The sequence below is a fragment of the Paramisgurnus dabryanus genome, chromosome 12 (assembly GCF_030506205.2).
Source record: "Paramisgurnus dabryanus chromosome 12, PD_genome_1.1, whole genome shotgun sequence".
Taxonomy (NCBI): Eukaryota; Metazoa; Chordata; class Actinopteri; order Cypriniformes; family Cobitidae; genus Paramisgurnus; species Paramisgurnus dabryanus.
Genome location: NC_133348.1, coordinates 18,016,592 through 18,033,679, shown reverse-complemented (window position 1 = coordinate 18,033,679; position 17,088 = coordinate 18,016,592). Strand labels below are relative to the sequence as shown.

Sequence of the window (17,088 nt, the reverse complement as noted above, 5' to 3'; positions counted from 1 at the left end):
TTCTGAATTGGATTCCTGGCAATTAAATGTTGAATTGAATTGACACTTACTCCACAGGCTCCACTGTTACCCGCAGGTGTCCATTGTACCTTGTCCAAGCAATCACCTTGTCTTCAGTCGTATTAAAGATATGATTTGAACTATCTCTGCTAATTTTTTGACAATGATTCTGACTGAAAGGAAGACATTTAACATAAGTTCCATTTTCCATGTTTTAATGAGACCTAGTGATAATTTTATTTAAATTATGTGGTAGTGCATGACAACAAAGACCTGGGAGGGTTAGCAGAGGCGGTCACATGGAGACTGGATGGGTTAGGGTTGCTTGGGGTCCTTTGCGTTGCTGAAGAAGTACTTGGCATCTCGTGGGAATGAATTTGTTGATTCTGACGTGGGGTGAAGTTGCTATCCGCTAGACTTCGTTCAATAGCCAACTGCAACAGCTCTTCATCAGACATGTTTGCATAAGCACTGTAGTCCTCCTCATTTTCATTTGACGTTCTTAAAGCAGCCATTGGCATTCTAGCTACAGCCATTTTGCACCTGCAATAGTAAAGTTGCACAGATTAATGAATAGGCCTACACAAGCCACTTGTCAGCAGTGCCTGTGGAGGAGGAGACTTGGAGAGATGATCAAGACTAGAAACTTTATTTATTTAGAAGAATACAAAGAAGAACATTTTCGTTTAACGTGACCTCAGGGGCAGTGCAGCCCACACTAGAAGCCAAGGTGGTGCAGCCCTCACTGGGAGCCACATAAGTCCTCTGCGTTTAGGGAGCCAGCAAAGCTGCAGCACACACCCGGAGCAATTGAGGATACTAACGGCCTTGGCAATGCCAGGGAATCCCCCCTTTTTTGGAAGATATCCTGAAATTATATGCTGCCTAAACGCATCCACAACAACCTCTGGAGCCACCGCTGAAACTGGACTGTGCACAAAGATGAAAGCGGGCTCGTGGCTGAGTTCGGAAAGAAGAGTGGGCTTGTAGCTGAGTTAAAGAGAGAGTGAGCACCTCGGGGAGTACAGGGGAGTGAGGGGCACCTCACGGAGTATAGTAGAGTGAGCGGCTCTTTGGTGAACTCTGAAGCAGACTCTGGAATGAACTGTGCAGCGGACTCTTGGAATGAACTCTGGGACTGACTCTGGAATGAACTCTGTAGAGCAGGGGTTTTCAAACTTTTTGTGTGTGTGGACCACTATTTGTAATCAAGAATTTTCGCGGACCACCTCATAATACTCATAATAAAATATGTCTACACAAAGTCCTGAATTTATTTGCACCTGCAGTACCCTCACGGACAACCAGTGGTCCGCGGACCACAGTTTGGGAATGGCCGCTGTAGAGGAAGACAAAGCTGGAGTTGGCAGAAGTTCTGCGCCACAGGTGGGATCAGCGCTGACGATCGCTGGTGCCAGGAGGACTGGGAGTTGGAGTGGGGAACGAAGTCAGAGTCTTATCTGCTTCAGACACTATGAAGAGTAAGCCACACAACAATCGAGATTTTGAGCAAGGAAAAATGTTGGTACGTTGCGTCGTTTCATGTCACCAGCAAGCTTAACTTGAGGAACTCCTTCACAAAGTCCTCGGTCGGGCAGCCATTCTGTGAACCTGAAAGCAGGGGCAGGTTGGCTGGGTTATAGTATTGTATTTGGGTCCATTATTCTGTAAATACCACACATACATGACTAAGAACTGAAAACAAAAAGGAAAACAAGAGCTTAAATGAAGTGGAGATGATGTTGCAAATCGCTGGCATGTGAGGACTGAAGGATTGTAGACATGAAACAGGTGGGGGAGCGTAGAGGATTATGGGAAACAGACTCCAGAGGGAGGCAAACGGTGAATAAAAGGGGAACAGAACAGACAGGGAATAGGACACCACTTTGGCAAAATTTGCTTTATAATTGATTCAAACATCAAGCAGTTTTCTTATTCTGGCAAAAAAGATTTTATATAAATAAACAGCAGTTAATTCTTGGCTTATTAAATTGCATAAAAGTGCAACAAATTACAAAAAAGTAATGTTCATTTAACATCAAATAATGTGGCAGAATGTTTTTAAACTGCGTTTTATTTTATTAGTTTATATTACTGAAAACAGTATATTCCATTTAGGCATTTTGCAGACACTTTTATACAAAGCACTTTACAAGTGAGGATAAACAGTAGTATTACTACACTGTAAAAAGTCTTTGCTGCCTTAATTTTTTTGTTGAATCAATTCAGAGTCATTTAAACTTACTGTTATTTATCTTGACAAGAGTTGAGTTGTTATAACTTATAAAATATAGCTGAAAAAAGTTGAAAAAACTTAATTTTATAAGTTGTAGTAAATCATCTCTTGTCAAAATAAAAAATATTAAGTTGACCTGACTTAAATCTGAGTTAATTCAACAAAAAATGTAAGGCAGTAAAGATTTTTTACAGTGTACATAATGTTTTGTAAATCCTAGTATAATTAGTTTCCAACTTATTCGGCATCTTTATTTTGATTCATTTTTAGTAGTATGAAGAAGTCCTACCTTTATAAAGAATATCCGTAATGACAAGGTCACGAGGAGCATCTGTATTAATGTTGTCCTTTCAGATGTCCTCTCTCTCTGTTGCAGTTTGACTTCTGTGGGGTGCTTTTATGAAGAGCCTGATAGAGGTCTTGATTTCATGCGATGATGTAAACAAACTGGTTATATTATTAATATCTGCTTGGCTTGCATCTACCTCGTGAGAGCATGTCTGGTTTAAATGTGGCCTGATTTTCTTTACTTTGTTTTACTTAGTTTAGGATCTGAACTGTGATTCATGTGTGACACACGATTTACATGCAAGTGCTTTGTAATTAGTTTAATAACTTTTATTGCACATTGCATGCAAATTTGTAAAATAAGCCTGTTTATTTTTTGAAAGGAGTCTTATGCATTGTATAATGCACAGTGATACATTATATAAACTTATATAGTTTCCTGCTCTGCCCTATAGTAATCATTATACCATGCTACACAATGTGCTGCACAATACCATGCATTATTTTCAATTTTGCATGTTACTTTTTTGACTTTCCATACTTATAAGTCATTATGTTGTGCAATGTTTGAGTGACCTTTTTAGGCTCAGGTGAACTGAACTAAAGTGAACCATGTTCTGGAAACCTCTCGTTGACACTGTAAACATCTGACACAGAAGCTCTGAATCTCTTGACCTACTAAATCTCATGACCTACTAAATAACTTAAGTATTTTCGTCTGTACCCCTGGGGCAGTGTTATGTTATGCAACATGACATGTTACATGTTATTATGCAACATAACATGTGCAATTAATTTGGCCATTGGCACTGTTGTATAGTCTAGTGCTTTGTGTTTCAACCTACTCTTTATTCAAGAGTCATTTTTTCTACTGTTAATTGTGTACATTTTAATTAACTGTATACTATTGCATTGTATATGAAGATTGCAGTGTATATTCATCGATATGTCTTTCTATCTAAAGAATTGGAGCTTTATAACAGTGCAGTTTAACAATGAATAATGAATCTGATGACGGATTAGCAAACATTTTTGATCGTTTGTAAAAATGTACAAATTGCACTATGACTGGCATGACCAAGACTGCATGTGTGTTAAGGATTAGAGTTATGCTTAAATCGTAGGATTTTCCTTTAACACATGCAGCTACACTCAGGGTGAATTAATAATGATAATGTTAGGCTTTCAAGTGTGAAATCTCTTATTAGTCCTGAATGCAGGAAACATAGTACATTGGCGCCCTCATCTGGTTTAAAGTGGAGACACTACTGTACGTTTGAGGTAATAACTGGAGTCTGGACATGTGATTTCTGGATTTGAGTTATCTTTGAAAGATATGGTAGGTAGGTGGTCACATACTGTAGACACAACACAGTATTAGCTTTAAGGACTGTTGGGTAACTGTATTGCAATCTGGACTGTTAAAACCAGTTTACAACTAATGTAGCTCTATAATAAAAGGTCACATTCTGGTTCTTAACAAACCCAATATGCTTTATGCCCAGCTGCACTACTTCCTGAACTTCAGCTAGCTCCTTCTTTCCTGTCTGCCATTATTGGACAAACTGATTAATCCAGGTGTGCCTGACCTCAGTAGTCACAAACAAACTGATTAATCCAGGTGTGCCTGACCTCAGTAGTCACAACAACAATAATCAGACACACCTGGATTAATCAGTTTGTCCAATAATGGCAGACAGGAAACAAGGAGCTGGCTGAAGTTCAGGAAGTAGTGCAGCTGGGCATAAAGCCTGTTCAATTTTCAGATATATGGACTAATAGGGATATGGACAAAACTGTCGAATTTTACCCACTTTCAATGGTCGAAAATCACGCTTTGCATACTGCTGATACTGACAGATTTTGAGGAGAAAAACAAACAATGTCAAAACTACAAATATACCTTCATTTACATAAAACAGTATTGTCAATATCTAGATTTTTTTATAGTAAAAAAACAGCTATTAAGAATGAGAAAAAAATATGGTTGTTTACGTGGTGCAATACTTTAATTTTAGATTTGATTTCATTATTTTAAAAATAAATCAACAAAATAAAAAAATAGGATTATTATTCAGGATTTGGTTTATTTATATGACATGAAATACCGAAGCCTATTACAATTACACAAACATTAAAAAACTGTACTTCGAATTATTCATCTTTCTTACAGGTATGCAAATGCTTTCTGTGATTGGTCTATTAATGAACCCCCTTTAGCATTTTTCAAACGTCTAAATTTAAACTTTTTGGCTTTTCTTATCTATTTCATATTCTGTATTGTGTAATTAAATTCCATAACCTGTATGTATTGGATTAGGAGTTTACACAATGAGCAAAAGACAAGAGTTTATTTTGAGAAGCAGGTTTCCCGGAATTAACCATATTTAGATGTTTGTGCAAGTACATTTGCTCGCGTTGCGTTCTATGAGCTGACGAACTGACGCTCTGACGTTGACGCCGCGCTCAACTGCTGTGGCATGCTGTCTCCATGGAAACCAGTTTAGTTGGTGCAGTGCGTTTGCGTGGTTTGTATATTCCGTGCTAGCACATACACACGGGGCTTTAAAATATCAAAGACGTAGGCTTGTGCGACGATCCGTTCGCCATTTGCGCTAGATTTACAGGTGTTTGCTTGACATAAGCATTAAATGGGCAAAATGCACGGCTCTGTCGAGAGGTGTCTTTTCGACAGTCCGTTTTTTTCAACTTTGTTGTCGTGTTATTAGCGAGCTAACGCCAAACCAAGACAGGTGGACAGGTATGTGTGGCCAGGTTACAAATAGATGTTTAGCTAGCATTTAACGGCCATCGGGAATATCTTGAAAGGGTGATCCAGCCAGCCATAACGTTACCTGGGTGTTTTACAGCGTGAAATAAACGAAGCAAGGATTTTTGCACACCAACGTGCGCTGACCAAAAGCACTCGACAACTACAGCTGCTCCAGTGGGAAACATACATTTAATTCGTATTTTTTTGGAAAGTTAACAGCACTTTCATCGCAGGATTCCCTTACTACGTGCTGCGTGGTTCGCAGCCGCCAGCGCATGCACGCATCTTTCCTGGACGCGTGTGTAGAAACCGCACAAACAACTGAATATCCAACATGCGAGTAAATTAACGTTAGTGATAGATCAAACATCTCAACCGGTGGGACGCGTTTATCGTAGGAGGACTGTCCTCTCTACTCGTCAACGAAATCACACCAGTCATTCACTGTCAACGAGCCGCAATAATGACAGGACTTTGACTCTCGCGACAGAATTGAGACGAAACTTAGGACAGATGTTTGTCAGGAAAATGACGCCGAGTCAGTCCAGTTTATATGGAGAGATTGATGATCTGCAAGACCTTACTTTTATCGAGAGACCTATACGTAGGAGTCTGAAGGTATGTATTAAGATGTATTGGACCATTTTCTTCCTATAGTATTCACTGACATCATCATTATTGTGTTGAAAACTTATTATGGCTTTATTATTCATTTGGACAGTGCGGATGATTGTGTAGGAACCGCTATGTGAATTTCTACGACTAAAATGTAAAACATAAATATGCTTTGGCATTTCCTCTTAGTATGTTGCTCTACATTCTAGTTGAGACGGCGGTGTATTGTTTTTACATTAAGTAGTAGACCTAATAAAATCCTTTGGGAAGAACGGGGGTTACCCACTTCAGTCTGCTGAGTGACGCAGTTTTTGTCAGCTGTCCGCATCACCGCTTCGCCTCCTCGTTTTCGCGCCACACCACTGCGGAACAGAGGATTTCCAATTACAACCATATAATGTTTTAACCATAACTAATACTTAATTCCTCACCTACACTCCCTGCATTCACACACATGTTTGATTCGTGTTCAGCAAACCTGCACACCTGCAAACGGTGAAGTTAAGCAAGGATGCTCTCATTCTTTATGAGTCTTATCACGTACGCGGGGGATAAAGCGACGCCTTCAGAGGGGGCGGGTGTTTTCTGTTCCTCATCTTTTTTTAATAGGGAGCTTCCAAAGAAAATCATCGTGGGTCTGACAGCCTTAAAGTAATAGACCAGGCACCCACATGACTCCCGTACCCCACGCTATCTCTTCCCACGCAGTCCCTCTTGCCGCGCATCCTGCCTCCTTTGCAGCCTCCTCACATATTTGGCTGAGTCATCTGTAAAGGAATCTTGCCCATTCTTTATTTAAGAGTCACAAATTTGGTGAATTTAAGTCACAATTTTCTATAGGGATGCTAAACATTTAAGGCAAATTGCTTTTGTTGTAATAAAGCACTGTGTGCACCTTCAATGTGCAGATAATAGAGCTGGTTTTTACGGTTTACTCTTTACAAAAGGTGCTAGAAAAATGGTACTTTGCAGAAATGCCATTAAATAATCCCTTCTGTTTTGACGCCCCTAATAACCAGTCTTACTTTTTATAGTCTATAACAATGGTTCTCAAACTTTTTAGGCATTCCCCCCCCCCAGCGTAAGGTGCATTTCTTCGTGGCCCGCCAAAGATTTACATAAAACCTTCTAAAACTTAAAGGGACAATAAGTAGGATTTACCCCCATCTAGTGGTGAAATTGTATTTTACATTTAAACGAATAGTGCTCTCTAGCGCCTCACTTTTTCAAATGCGTGTTTCAACTACGGTAGTCGTTACTGTATGTAATCACTGGTCTCTTTGTCCATTTCAGCAAGTTCACGTGTTTTGAATGAAAACACGTTGTGGAAACGCGTTGGTAGGCTAGTGCTTTTTGTCCCTGTCTGGTTTTATAGTTTATCAGTATGGCGGAACGACATGGAAGCCTCCTTCGACAAACCCGTTCAATGTAAGTAAGGAGAAGAAATTCTAAGCTTACAAAGAAAAGTCAGACCAACGAGGATTTAAGAATAAAGACATTAATTTTGATTAATAAAACACTTAAAACCCTACTTACTGTCCTTTTAAAATTTGAATTAAACAAAACATATTAAATTATACAAAGAAGTGCTGTTGGTTAGCAGCCCTATTTTTCCAAGGTTTAATTACACAAAATGTTTGATAAATTCATGTTATAACATTTCATAAAATTGGGTCCCACCGGCACAATCTCGCCCCCACGGCCCCCAGTTGGAGATTCACTGGTCTATAAAACCTTTTCCACTACAATGAACCTTTTGTACAACAGAAAGGTTCTCTGGATGATAAAGGATCTTTATGAAACCATAAAGGCTGACAAAGAACCTTTAAGGAACCTTTATTTTAAAAGATGTTGCTCCTCAAAATCTCTTTGTTGCCATCATTTGCAGAGTCCAGAAGAGATTGATAAGCTTACGGTGGATGAAGATCTGAATGACATAGAGCGAGCAGTCTATCTTCTCAGGTAAAAAAAAACTTATTTGTACAGTCATGGTGCTGTAGGTATCATAAAGTTACATGAATTTGCAAGTATCAAATGCACCATAACAAATTATTGCTCATCTATGTGTTGAGAACAGTTTTTGAAATCTTTATTGCCCTAAGGGGATTTTGTTTTGCACTCAAGGGAGCCAGATTGACATCCAACAACATTATAGACATAGAAGATACAGAAAAGACAAAACATAAACAACAACAAATGCAGCAATGGTGGTGACATACAACCATCAGTCCAATATCTAAGATGAATCCATAAATAATTAAAGCATTTTAAAATTCTATGTGCCTGTGTCTGATCTATTCAGTAACTGAACACGTCCTCGACACAAATGATGTAATGGCACGTTTAAGTTTTTGTTGGCATTCGAAACCTACATCCAGATGGAAGGACGGAAAACTCTGGGAAAAGTGGGTCATCCAGTGTCCTCAGTGCCAGACTGAGGGTATACTAATCTGTGAGATTGGAGATGCTTTTAACATTTGTTAGAGTTAAAATTCCTACAGTATGTGTTGGTTTAATCTCAGTGAGTATGTATGTTGTGAATGTGTAAACCAGTTTTCTCAGTTGGTTCTTTGCACTTGACACTTGGTTGAATACTTTTTACCAGAGCCAGCATTGCTGGCTGAAGCTGGTTACCCAAATGTGTATCCGGAGTAAGCTGACCGCACAAAACTTCTCAAAGTTTGCAAACTGGTGCAGAGCATCCAGCTCAGTGGGTCAAGGCAGGCTGTGTCATCGTCACTGTACAAGCCTGATGATCAATGTATCATTTAATTGTCTCTCATTGATATTTAGGCAGAACTAAGTCTTGAAGAACCTGGAGTCACCATTTTTAGGTTTCCTTGTTGCTGTCATTCAGTTCAAAGGATCTAAAGTGATACAGTGCTATCTGATTATTAAAGTTGAATGGATCTGGTTCTGATTACTAAGTTAAAATTTTATCAGATATCCATAAAATCTACATGTATCATGAATTAATACACGTGTCCTCTGTGTTCTTTATTAGGATTTGAAGAAAGAATAAAGGGGCAAATACATATTTTTGTAAATCTTAGCTGAAGTTTTGTTGGAAAATATATATGTTTGTATGCTTCCTAGTCTACTCGGAGCACCATTGATTTTGACATGCATTTATGGAGTCAACTGAAAGTTTAAAGTCCATTTCTCTTTGTACAGTCCATGATAGCTTTCTTGTTTCTAGAACAACAGAGCAGCATTTGCCATATAACATACTAGAGTTTGTGCTTCTTAAATATGCAGAAATGGAAACACATACAGAGAACTTCCTTATTTTGATGTTTTTTGATCCATTACCTGAGTACTTTGGACCTGCTTTTGTCCTTCTTTAACCTATAAAACTCTAAAACGCTCCTTGCCTGTGCTAATTAAGTGCCAGACTAAGTCCACGGCCCGACTCCCTCGGGTGGCAAACTAGTTCCGAGAACAATTTAATTGCCCCTGTTCACTGTCATTTGGCGCGTAAAAGCAGGCTGCCAGAGCATCCGTAAGATGATAGAAAAGAAAGAGGTGAAATGAATGGAATGGTTAGAGACGGGTACTCCTAATGTGCAGACATAATTTGATTATGGTTAACCAAAATGTAATGCATTTTTACATTTGCACACATTTTTAAGAATATTTTAATTTATTCTTTTAAACATTATACATTGACATTTAGTCATATAGCAGACGCTTTTATCCAAAGCGACTTACTAAAATGAGGATAAACAATAGAGCGGTTGTTCTTAAGGCTGCATATGTAACTTGACAGACTCACTGTCTATGTGTATCACAACTGTTCAGATCAGAACTGTGCCTCCTGTAGCGTTCTTCTGTGTTCCTGATTATCTGAACTGTTTCTATGGCAACGACGTTGTGCTGGCGCGGCAATCTGCCTCGACGTCTGACGTTGTACAAACGATATTCCCCAATACACAGACGTTCCTAAACACCCCTATCATTTTGTCGGAAATGGACTGTTCCAAAGTTCGCACTGGGGTTGCATTTATGTGACGTGACAGCTTGACGTAACCAAAAAGCTACAGAAATGCGATCAGAGCGGACAGACTGAAATGGATTTCTGGATGTAGCCTGAAACGGATTAGAAAAAATGGATTTTATGCATTCACACGTTCTAAATATGATTGGATTCCAATCGGAAATGCACCAAAATCGGATTTGGACTGACAGTGTGAACATGGTCTTATATCTTATACTTTAGCTGGGTTTTCACAATCTGGGCCACATTACCTTTTGTTAATTTTACAAAGTGAAAGCTTCTCTCAAATAACATTATAGGGAAATGTTGCTACCGTTTAACAGAAGCATCAAAACATGTAATCTGATAGTGTTGCTGAGCTTGATGTTTTTTTTTTTTTTAAATACCAAATGAAATTTCCACCTCTGTCTTCTAATAGTCTAAGTAGTTGAAGTTTGTTTGAAAGGTTCATTTGTGTCAAGTAAAAGGTAATATACTGTAGACACTACAGTACAGATCGATTAGTAGGTAATCTGCAAATGAACACTTTCTGTCTCTAATAAAGAAATCAAGAATTTAAAAGTAGTTTTAGTGTCCGACCAGGTTTTATAGCACAGTTTAGTATTTAGCTGAGGCTCAGTGAGAGAGATTTGTTTCATCCTGTAGTGCAGATGTTAGGCGCAGCATTGAATGCATCACTGCTTTTGCTGCGAGTCATGCTAATGACGCTGCAGACTTTTGAGAAATGCTTTTTTTGTGCTAACTGTATACAAAATTGTAGGTGCTTCTGTCATTTACCTGAGATTCATGGCAGACCAAATTCCCATAAGCGCGAACTGTTCTTGGGTGGAAGCTAGGACAGGTTTAGGACAGGAGGCCATGGCATTTGAATTGTAGTGTCGTTTGGAGATACATTGTCTACTATAAAGATATTGCCCATTTTGCTCTTAGACATTATTATGAAGATCAATCTTTAAACTATCGATTTCCCTTCAAGAACATTGTGGTGTGAAGCATGCACACAATTGCAAAAAATGTGTCACACTGGAAAGTTTGAGAATGAACTGTCTGTTCACAGACAGACTGTAACAGCCTGTGCTCTTCACTTTCTTCTCAGCATCGGTGCCCATTGGGGATGGAGCGATTACAGAAGCTGCCAAATGAAAACTAATTGCTAAGTGGGCTTTGTTTAGGTTTCATTACAGTCCTGCTGGCTCAACAAACCAAATGCTGACCCACTTCCTTTAAAGTTGGAGAAAGCAAACAGCATGTCACTTTTTCTTGACACTGTACATTGTTTTTGTCTTTCCTAACTGTTCCAACTTTGGAGGTCTAGACAGACTTACAGAGCACAGCTAAGCTCAGCAAGATGAGAAGTCTTCATATTGTACAAGTAGATTTGATGTAAACTCATTCTTTTTTCAGTTTCTAGACTAAATTCAATGTAAAATGTTTTCAAAATGGTCATTTATGAACATTTTGTCTTGTTGTGTAACCTTGTAATAACTAACAGATTTAACTAGTAAACAGTGGTTTGAAATAGAGAGAAAGCAGTAGTAGTCGCAACGGACGTCGGAACCATTATATGTGGGTGGGATGAGATCTACCCACTATTTAAGACCAATAATTCTAGTCTCACTCAATTTTACTGTCTTTAATTCCGTGCATATCCCTGTTCACTTTGTCAGAGCATCGTCAGTCATATCCATTCCACTAGAGGAATGTCCTAATAAATTATAGTCTATTCCATATTTTAGCTTCAGCCGTGACTTTCACTTTGCTGCCTCCTTAAATCCATTCCACTACTTTTGCTTCCTGCATTCCAGCGACACAGCAAAAGTAAACAGAGCTTATAGGCTATAAAAGCAGTTGTTTAATTTAGGCACCACAATACAAGAAAATGGCATCTACTTTATGTTATTTCTAGGAGGGGAGGACACACATCTTTTCTTTGTATTCTTTGTTCTATGAAGTTCCTCCTTTAGAAATGCGTATCGACTTCTGATTGTGTAGCTTGTTTAGTGTGTTGTGATTCGATAGCGGCTTAGATTGCCGTTAGCTTAGCTGGCGACTGACGCATTCCTGTGGGCGGAGTTTAGTCAAAAAACTGTTCTAGTAATGTCATTAAAGCAGGAAGTAGAGGGCTGTAGTCCAAACCGGCCGTTTGCTGTAGGCTTAAAAAGGCAAATTGTGTTAAAGGATTACGCCCAGTTTTTGGGAATTTCGCTTATTCAACGTATTCCCCAGAGTTAGAAAAGTCCATTCATACCTTTCTCATCTCCGTGCGTGCTGGAACTCTGTCTGACGCAGCCCCCGCTAGCTTAGCTTAGCACAAAGACTGGAAGTGAATGGCTTTAGCTAGCATACTGCTCCCAATAAGTGACAAAATAACGCAAACATTTTCCTATTTATGTGTTTTGATTTGTATAGTCACACTGTGTACAAATAACAAGGTGATATGAGACACAGCCATCTTTTAACAGTAGTCTTCTGAGTATATAGTTCCCAGTATGTATACTGTTAAAAGCTAAATTCCCCAAATCTGGGCGTGTTCTTTTAAAGAAAATAGGGATGCACCGATACCACTTTTTTGGAATACGAGTACGAGTATGAGTACTTGCATTTCAGTACTTACCCAGTACTTAATAAAAAAAACATGATTTAAATTTACAGGTAACAGCTTTAGTCATATAATTTAACAAAAAAACAAAGGACTAGTTTTCCAGTTTGTTGTAAACTCTGCCTCTTTGGACAACACAAGAGGCATTAACCCCTTACACACCGCTCAAACATAGACATTTCTCAGACCGTGGTATCGATTCCAGGTATCGGGGGACTTTTAACGAGTACGAGTACTTTAGAAAACGTGGTATGGAGGCCGATACCCGATACCAGTATCGGTATCGGTGCATCCCTAAAAATATATTGCCTGGCAGTGAACTTTGAGCTTTATCATTTTACAGGTATTATGTATTATGTACAGGTATAATTAGGTGGTTATACAGCTAGCAATTAATCTGCTAAAAACATGGTTACTACACTAATAAAACTATGAATAATCCTTCTTATGATCATAACTTTCTTTCCAAATATGAAAGAAGTAAAAACTGTTCATAAAAGTAGGGTGAAGATGAACGTCTGTCTATAGTACAACTCTGTATATAGTATAGTAACAATAAAAAAACAAATGTTTTGTTCATACTGTAGATGTGGGTGGCCCTTTATCTTTATTTTAAAACCTCATGTGGCTCCTGAGTAAGAAAAGTTTGCCCATCCCCTGAACTAAACGTAACTGAAAATTAAATGTCTCTTGAGCTATAAAAAAGCAACCTCAGAGCATTTAAATGTTTGTCAGAGCTCAGCTCATTTCGTATCCCTTACTTATCAGCGAAATCTAATAACCAATGCAAGCGTAGCTCTTTTTACTTTCTGACCACATTCCAACTAAGACCTGGCTGTGGAAAACAGACGCTTGAGGCTGACACGAGTGGGATTGTGTTACCAAACCCTTCAGCACCTGGTCTTTAGCTTATTATATCTTTCGTCTCTCTGTACCTGTAGATGCCAGCTGCTTTTCTCTTTGCATGGTACCTTTGTCATTTAGTGCACTAACGCTGGCATCGCTAAGGTGCTGCACTTTGTTGACCATATTCAAAAAGTGCACAAAGCATGACCACATTACTTTCTTTTTAGACAAACTTGGCAGCATGTGAAGCGGTCTCTTGGTTATTAAATAACCCATTGCTAACAAAGAACACAGAAGGACAACCAGTCCCTGAAAAAGTAATGAATACCTGTTTATAGTTCATTATTTAGTACGACAGCACATCACATGAGAGACTGACAGACATAAGACTGTTGCAGAGAGATAAGGAAGTCTGGAAAGTTCAACTAGAAGTTCTTTAAAGCTGTAAACACAGCTGCAGTACTATGATGAAATTATTAAACGCTCTCTTTAAGGACATTTACAGACTATTCGTGTTTTTAAAAAATAACTAAATCTACGTTTATGCATTTGGCAGACACTTTTATCTAATGCAACCTACAGTGGTACCCGTCGAGCTATATACTTTACTAGTATATGTGTTTCCTGGGACACAAACCTATGACCTTTGCACAACTGAGCTGCAGGAACACTGAAGGTGTTTGCTCCCAGGTGTCAACATTTTCATCCGTGTGACTCTGTTAATATCACGTTTCATTCAAAATAATGTGCCTTATTGTTAAAAAAAGAGAATTACGGTACAATAAAATGCATTAAAATAATCTATACAGAAACCCATTGCAAAAAAAGCAACACTGAAGCCTGTATATGAAACAGTTTAACATGCAGTTATTCAGTGCAAAAACCACTGCTGATTCGTATTCAGTTTGCACCAGCAATTTATGCTATCTGATATCTCTCTTGTATGGTAGTCTGCTCAATTCGTTTTTTATTTTTAAATCACAAACTCACATCATGCTATTTATATAATCATACTTTCAGCTCTGGTGAGGATATTCAGCGAGCCAGTGTGATTATAAACCTGCCAATTCTGGTGCGTCAAAATCCAGCAGAGACCTTTCGCAGGGTGGTGCCAAAAGTCAGGGTAAGCCAAACGATACTTTATTGCTTTGCTTTTACTTTGGTGCAGAAATTACTTTGACTTCTTAATGCGGACTGGTTTGAATGACTATGCAGGGTTCCTTTTTTTGGCCCCAACAGGAGGTTCTCCACGTAGCTGGTGCAGATATGCAGCTTGCTGCAGCCGGATCTTTCATGACCATCCTCCAAGATGATATTGTCCTCATCCAAACACACACCCACTCAATCTTGCATATAGTTCTTCAAAATCTCGACCACAGGGATACAGGTTGCCACTGTTTGAAAAACCTACCAACATCCTATAGCAATGTGCATATGTTAAATTTGCTTAAATTGCTTAAAACCCTAAAGTATGCTTTGTTTTTACAAGATTGCAAGGGCAGATTATATCCTGCCAATCAAAAGGGGCGGAAAATGTGTCAGAAATCATACTATGTGATATTTTGAATTGGGTCACAATGATAACAGAATTGCAGTTTGTATGCTCTGCACTTCTAGAATTTCATCACATAATAATTTAAATCTAGGAGGCGTAAAAAGCTCGGTAGATAGTCATTCTATGTAATTGAATATCAAATATATTGTCTCTCTCTCTGTGCATCCCTTGTGCAGTCAATTACAGGCTCATGCGCAGACAGACACAATCCACAAGCTTACAAAAAAACAGGGCTATTGAATTTGGCCTGACTACAGATTTTTTCTACACCCTGTTACATTCAGTCTGGCTGCAGCATGAGTCCTAATAATTTGCAGTCTTGTGATTGAAAGGCATTATATCTTGTGTCAGAGAATGAAATGCACATTTTTGTCAAGTACACAATCTGCAACAGATGCTTTGTTCCTCTTGCATATTTTAACAGTGGTCAGCAATGCTTGGCTGGAGACACTGCTCTCAGCAATTGATGCTTTACCAAAAGAAACAATCAGGCAAGAGGTAACAACATCTGCAGGATGTTTTATGGCTATCATTTCACACAGTGTATGTCATAGGAACCACTTGTATGTGTAAATTCAAAGTCTTTTTGCTGTGGTTGGTTATTTGTGCAGATTCTTAGCCCTCTGTTATCCAAACATCAGCTGTCTCAGTCTATCCCAGCACGTTTGGCCAGCTGTCGCATCCTGGGAAAGGTTGTTGGCAAATTTGAATCATCAACGTAAGTTTGTTGGCACATTAAAAATGATATGTGACGCAGTCTGTGAAAACTTTTGATTAACTGTTTTCTATATAAAATAATGCATAATGTAAAGAACATTCTGGGACAATATTACCTTGATATCTTTAATATTGACTGCATAAGTTTATGTCAAAGATTAAAATCAATGATTGAGATAAAACTTTGATGTTCCTCATGAAAAGATTAAGAGACTTCACCCTCGATTTCAAAGACATATATATCATACAACACACATAAATAATATGAAATGTGTGACGTTGTCCATCACATCTTCTCTGTGCAGAGTAAAGAAGGATCTTCTTCCCATGGTCAGGTCATTGTGCCAGGACGTAGAGTATGAGGTGCGCGCCTGCATGTGCCGCCAGCTGGAGAACATCACCAGGGGAATTGGGTAAAAAGATAAATATTAAAGAGACATTTAAAAGGGGACAGAGAATGAAAAATAAAAATTGTACCTTGTTTTAGTTGAATAACGGTAGTTTACCTGCATTCACGAACATACGAAAAGTTCTAGACATTCTGAACATCTCCGTTTCATAGAAATTCCTCCTTTAGAAATGTCTGCCAGAAAATGTCCGAATCTGAACAACAGATACATGTTACGTAAAATGCAACTCACCCCCCCCCCCACTCTCATTTAATTCTCTTCCCTTCAAAAAAATTTGCATACATTTGGCCTCTCGCCTCCGACGGGAAGTAAATTGCAGCAGTGTTCGCTAGGGCTGTCACAATGATTAAATAATCGTCTCATTGCACTTGTTTGACCTCATCGCGATGATTTCAAATCACCGCAATGATTGCACATCTCTCTAAAAAACACAAGGGGGAGCTGTAGGAATTAAAGGGATAGTTCGGCCAAAAACGATATTAAACCCATTATTTACTCACCCCCAAGCTGTCCAAGTTGCATATGTCCATCGTTTTTCAGAAGTATATATCTTAGACTCAGGAGAGAGTATTAGCGTAGTGTACGCACTTTTCTTAGTGACGTATGACAAATTCGGAGGGCGGGGGACAGAGCAGCAACAGAGAAACCGCTGTATGCTGCGTAAGCGCTCATCCTGAATGCGGATGACTCTAAGATGGCGGCGCTACCGGAAGGTAGTTAATAACGTTAATAACATTTTAAATATGGATATTTCTACAACAACACCGCACGGATTACCCTCAGAAGACCTTTGTTTATCATCCTGGAGCCGTTTGGATTTAATTTGTGAAGGATGGACGCACTTTTTTTGGACTTGAAGGTCGTGGACTATTGCTGGACCCCGTAACATTACATTTAATCAACAGAAAGATCTAAAATATTTTCTAAAATATCCGAAAATGTGTTTGTCTGAAAAACGATGGACATATGCAACTCGGACAGCTTGGGGGTGAGTAAATCATGGGTTTAATATCGTTTTTGGCCGAACTATCCCTTTAATTTTTTGCAGCCAC

The 17,088-nt window shown here is 38.8% G+C and overlaps 2 protein-coding genes across 2 annotated transcripts in view; one reads left to right on the top strand and one right to left on the bottom strand.

Moving 5' to 3' along the window:
* asb2a.2 (ankyrin repeat and SOCS box containing 2a, tandem duplicate 2) overlaps positions 1 to 2,677 on the bottom strand; it is a 12,047-nt gene extending 9,370 nt beyond the window's left edge. Inside the window, exons 1-3 of the mRNA XM_065255821.2 lie at positions 2,526 to 2,677; positions 274 to 543; positions 51 to 173 (exon numbers count right to left, since the gene is read on the bottom strand). Coding sequence (XP_065111893.2) covers positions 51 to 173; positions 274 to 536 — 386 coding nt within the window. The 5' untranslated portion in view covers positions 537 to 543; positions 2,526 to 2,677. The remainder of the gene's footprint in view (positions 1 to 50; positions 174 to 273; positions 544 to 2,525) is intronic.
* A 2,328-nt stretch (positions 2,678 to 5,005) lies between these two features.
* The window catches only part of ppp4r4 (protein phosphatase 4, regulatory subunit 4), a 26,614-nt gene continuing 14,531 nt past the window's right edge, over positions 5,006 to 17,088 (top strand). The window contains exons 1-7 of the mRNA XM_065256945.2: positions 5,006 to 5,915; positions 7,801 to 7,874; positions 14,375 to 14,477; positions 14,594 to 14,741; positions 15,334 to 15,407; positions 15,521 to 15,627; positions 15,932 to 16,039. Of these exons, the coding sequence (XP_065113017.1) occupies positions 5,811 to 5,915; positions 7,801 to 7,874; positions 14,375 to 14,477; positions 14,594 to 14,741; positions 15,334 to 15,407; positions 15,521 to 15,627; positions 15,932 to 16,039 (719 nt within the window). The 5' untranslated portion in view covers positions 5,006 to 5,810. The remainder of the gene's footprint in view (positions 5,916 to 7,800; positions 7,875 to 14,374; positions 14,478 to 14,593; positions 14,742 to 15,333; positions 15,408 to 15,520; positions 15,628 to 15,931; positions 16,040 to 17,088) is intronic.